The sequence below is a fragment of the Oryzias melastigma genome, unplaced genomic scaffold, assembly GCF_002922805.2.
Source record: "Oryzias melastigma strain HK-1 unplaced genomic scaffold, ASM292280v2 sc00626, whole genome shotgun sequence".
NCBI classification, from domain to species: Eukaryota; Metazoa; Chordata; class Actinopteri; order Beloniformes; family Adrianichthyidae; genus Oryzias; species Oryzias melastigma.
The window spans coordinates 1-4,723 of record NW_023417218.1 but is presented as its reverse complement, the minus strand read 5'-3'; the positions used below and the strand labels follow the sequence as shown (position 1 = coordinate 4,723).

The window sequence follows — 4,723 nt, the reverse complement described above, 5'->3', positions numbered from 1 at the left end:
CTGGTGATCACCAGGTGCTATGTAGTATACACCAGTTACTATCTGGTGCGCACCAGATAGTAACCAGATTTTTTTTTTTTTACTTCGATGTCCCTTTAGGGGCTCCGTAGTTTTCAAATCACAAATTGATTGAAAATATTTTCCATCCATCCATGGATTTTTTCCCCTCTGTTTAAAGTACGTTTTGATATTATTTTTGGCATTTTCCCTTGTTCTTCTGTGGTGTACTATTTTTTCGTTGCAGAAAACATAGGCGTACAATGCAGTGGGATGTGGGACAACGTGACCTGTTGGCCCACTGCTCCCCTCGGCCAAACAGTTTCCAAACAGTGTCCGGATTTCTTCCATTCTGAAGGTGAGATGCTAAAACTTTGGAATAACCTGCATTATTTAACAGCACCTGCATGGTTAGAGTTCACGTGTTTCCATAAGAAAGTGAGGCATGTTCCACCTGTGTGTACACGGTCAACCATTAAAAGTGTGTTTGCACAGGGAGGGCGGGAAAACAAAAGCATAGTGCAAGATGACGATAAAAGGTGGCATAATAAATTATGAAAAGTAGTAGAAGCTTATCAGATAGAGTGACAGGTACTCATTTTATTGTCCAATAATCTTAAAACAGATGTTTTTTTGCATGAAAAACAAGCAGCAATTACATAACATACTATAACTTACATTTATGAATAAGAAATAACTTCATTAAAATGGCGTATCATCTGCATATTAAAGGATTTTTACTTTTTTCTTCAAGGTGGCAGCATGTTCTATCTCTTACTTAAAGATCAGAACTTATTGATATATTATATAATATATTAACTCATAAACTTACTGTATGACTGAGTCCTTGACGTTTTTATTTGTCCTTTTGAGGGGATAAAGTGATCCAAAAGAGAGATTAATGGTTTATTGGTTCACTTTTGCTGTTTTTTTCTTAATCAGCAGTTGCTCACTTTGGAGCCAGAAATAAAATGTACTTTAGACTACAAACTGGGGACTATTTGTCTGGAAAAATATAGACAGTCTGGAATGAAAGACCAAAAAAAGAAAAAAATGATAATGCGAAAATGGAAACAGAAACAAGTTCAAAGAGAAAAAAGGTAAAGTCAGAAAATATGTTGGAGATTTTTTTTTTCCTTTAGAAAAAAAACAATAAAAGATTTAACAAAAATATATTTTTTTAATTGGATTCAATTTTTTTAAAAAGAAAAAGAAAAAATTAGAGCAAAATACATGCAAACATGCAAAATATAAGATATTTAAAACAATTTATATTCATTTTTGTATCCGTGTTTTTATTGTTTGCAAATGTGTCTCCCAGGCCTGTGTTAACACATTGGCCACGCCCCCTTATTTGCATATTACAAACTTACTTCTTTTCAAACATATATTTCATGATTTTTTTTTATTTTTTTTTTTCATTTTGAGCAAAACAGCTTTCCATACAATTTCAGTCAAACTAAATTCAGCCAGTTTAAAATGTGATAAATCCAACTTTTGTATGTTTTGCAGGTAAAGTGCAGCGAAACTGCACGGCCCACGGATGGACAGAACTTTTGATCCCATACGAGGACGCCTGCGTCTTCAATTTCACTCTCCATATTCTCAATGAGGTCGGCGCCATTTTATTTTACTGTCAATATTTTGACATGAAAGTCTTAGTTTTTAGCTCCAAAATTAATTTAATTTGTAGTTTTACTTCTTTATCTAGCAAAAGTGATTTTTTAAGCAAAGTTAAATACAAAAATTAAAGATAACAAAAGAAGAATTGAAGATCAAAGCTCTGAGCCCCCAAAGTGTGTAGTCTTTATTTAAAACAGCAATAAAATCTGATTATGTGATTTTATCTGTTTACAGAAAATATAGTACCAAACATCTAAGCAGATTTTTCTTTTTAAACTTGTATTATTTCTGCATTGAGAGCAGCGTGGGAACCTGGTCATTTTTCAGCCTGGTCGATAAGAGATTTGTTGATAGAATAATTGCGGTCCAAACAACCGCACTGACGTAAATGTCTCTGAGGGACCTGAACAGTTTTGCTGCTATCTCTGTTCAACAGATGTTTAAAGTGACTTTTTCTAAAAAACTAGGCATGTTAAAGCTTAGTCCTGATGAGGAAGATCGGAGCCAAAAATCACACTTTTAGAAAATAAAAACTAGGCAAAAAATCTGCTAAATAAGCTAAGCTAACTGCTAATTTTTAGAACTTCTATTTGAAACAACTTTTGACTTTTTTTATATAGAAGTGAAAACCACTTGACCTATAAGTTATAAGCTTTATAACTTTGTATCACAAGTATGAAGTACATGCTAAATATTAGGTTAGCAGTTAGCAAAGAATATTAAACTTTTCAGGGTCATAACATTTTTTTATCAATTTGTGCAAAAAAATCTTTAAAAAAAAACACGCAGAACTAAAATATATCAATTTTTAAGTTTTACATTTTCATTATAAATCTAGTACATTATTTTGAAACCACATATTTCCACATCAAAACAACTACAAATAACATAAGTTTTCTTTTTTTGTTTTGAGAAAAACTATTTATAAATCTAAAATTAAGCCAAAAAAGGTGAGAAAACCAACATTTTTTTAATGCCTACATGGAGATTTTATTTTTGCATTTGTTTTAATTTGAATTATTTGGTTGTTAAATAATAGTTGAATTTTTTATTTTTATGAAAATGTAAAAGAAGTTTAATTCATTGTTTCATTTCTCATGTAATCTCGAATATATAGTATTTTTAAATATTTTCTTTTTTAAGACTTTTTTTAAGAACTCTATGGGATTTTAAGAATTCCATAGATTTTTTTTAAATAGTTATTTTTAACTTTGAAATATTTTTGTGCTACGAATATAATAAAAATATACACAAAACTAAAATGTCTCTTTTTTAAGTTTCAGGCTTTCATTAAAAATGGAAATAGATCTTTTTTAAAAACCACATATTTATAAATATTAAATTAAACAAAAAAAGAGAATAATTAAAAAACAATTTTTTTAATGCCTGAATGAAGAAGTTATTTCTTCATCTAAAATTTGTTTTAAATTTAATAATGTGGTTGCTAAAAAATATAATTTTGATATTCATAAAATTGAAATTACCAGAATAGGTAACAGTTGAATCAATCCCCTTGATTCTTTAATTTCCCAATGAATCTGGAGAAAGTACTCATTTTAAATATTTTTTAAAGACATTGTTTGTCTTCCATAGAATTAAATTGTATATTTCTAAAAATGTAACAGAGTAGATTCAGAATAGATAGTTTAATTCTTTGTCATGATTGTTGAACTTGGCATTCAGATTTTAAAAAGTGCTAATTTTAGTTATTAAATACAATTTTTATTTAATTTAAATTTTTTAAGAAACCTTTTGTATTCCATAGAAATATTTAAAATGTATTTTATTTTGAAAATCAAGTTAAACTCCAGCTGCAACACCTTTTTTATACAACATGACAGCATCAGTTATTCAGAAGCATCAAAATACTAAACGATTGGACTGTTTTTAGGTAGAGAAGCTCATGTTTCATTTAGTGTCTAAATGACTTCCAGTTGTTTCGTCCCGTTCAGTCCCCAGACACTCATCTGTATTTTTCCTCGGTGAGGACCGTTTACACAGTCGGATACGCTCTCTCTCTCATCTCCCTCTCCATCGCCATCGCCATATTGTGTCTGTTCAGGTGAGAAACGCATTCCTCTGGTTGTATTTTTTTGTGTGTGTGTGTGTGGTTATTGTTGTCTTTGAATGTCTCTTCAGGAAACTGCACTGCACTCGCAACTACATTCACATCCAGCTGTTTCTCTCCTTCATCCTGAAAGCCATCTTCATCTTCGCCAGAGACACGTTGCTGTTTTCTGAAAGTACTTACCACTGCAACTCCTACCCGGTATGAACACTCCTGTTAAAACCCATTTAGAGTCATGTTTTGATCTATTCTGAAAATGTTTTTTTAATTACAATTATGCCATTTTTAGCTAAAACACAAACAAACAAAAAAAATATCGTTTTCTTGGACATAGTTTCTGCAGAGTCTCAGGATTTTATTACAAATTCACCTCTGAGTCGTGGGCGGGACTGTTGAGCAACTCCATAACTTCCGAGAAGTGAGAGCTTTCTGTTTACATGCTCTCCTGCTAGCTTACAGCCGCTAACATTAGCGGGGCAACAAAAACGGCGAGCAATATTGGAGATATCCAGCCTTACAGTTTTAAGTCATATTCCAGCTTAGACGAGCAAACAAAGACAGAAGTGGATGTTTTTGTCTACAAGTGGACTTATTTTATGTCACACATACATCTGTTTCCAATTGAAGTTTTTCATCTGCACCTCCATTTACAGAGGTTTGAATAAAGAAATACTCAGAAAAGCAGTTTTAAGCTTAATTTTCTTTATATCTGTCCTGTAACACGAGAAAAGAACGTGAAAAACACCAAACACTAATTATTTATCACAGTGGGTCTTTAGTAAACATCACTTTAACAACATTAGTAACATGTTGTTAACGTTTTTTTACCCAGGTGGCAAAAATGTTGGATTTAAAAAGCTAATGTTAAAAAAAAAAAATTTGATTATCTTTTATTACATAAAAAATACATTTTTTTCAAACATAGAAAAAGAAAATAATTTTAATAAAAGCTTTTATTATTTTTTATTCAAAAAAATAAACATTTTAAAGCTTTTATAATTTTTTATTAAAAAAAGTAAATTAAATTTTTAAAAC

At 30.6% G+C, this 4,723-nt stretch overlaps 1 protein-coding gene across 1 annotated transcript; it reads left to right on the top strand.

Moving 5' to 3' along the window:
* Positions 1-7: 7 nt before the first annotated feature.
* On the top strand, positions 8-4,566 carry LOC112139460 (vasoactive intestinal polypeptide receptor-like). The gene is made up of 4 exons (XM_024262271.2): positions 8-355; positions 1,510-1,610; positions 3,573-3,682; positions 3,760-4,566. The coding sequence occupies exons 1-4, from the start codon at positions 271-273 to the stop codon at positions 3,893-3,895; spliced, it is 432 nt and encodes a 143-aa protein (XP_024118039.2). The 5' UTR covers positions 8-270; the 3' UTR covers positions 3,896-4,566.
* The last annotated feature ends 157 nt before the right edge of the window (positions 4,567-4,723 follow it).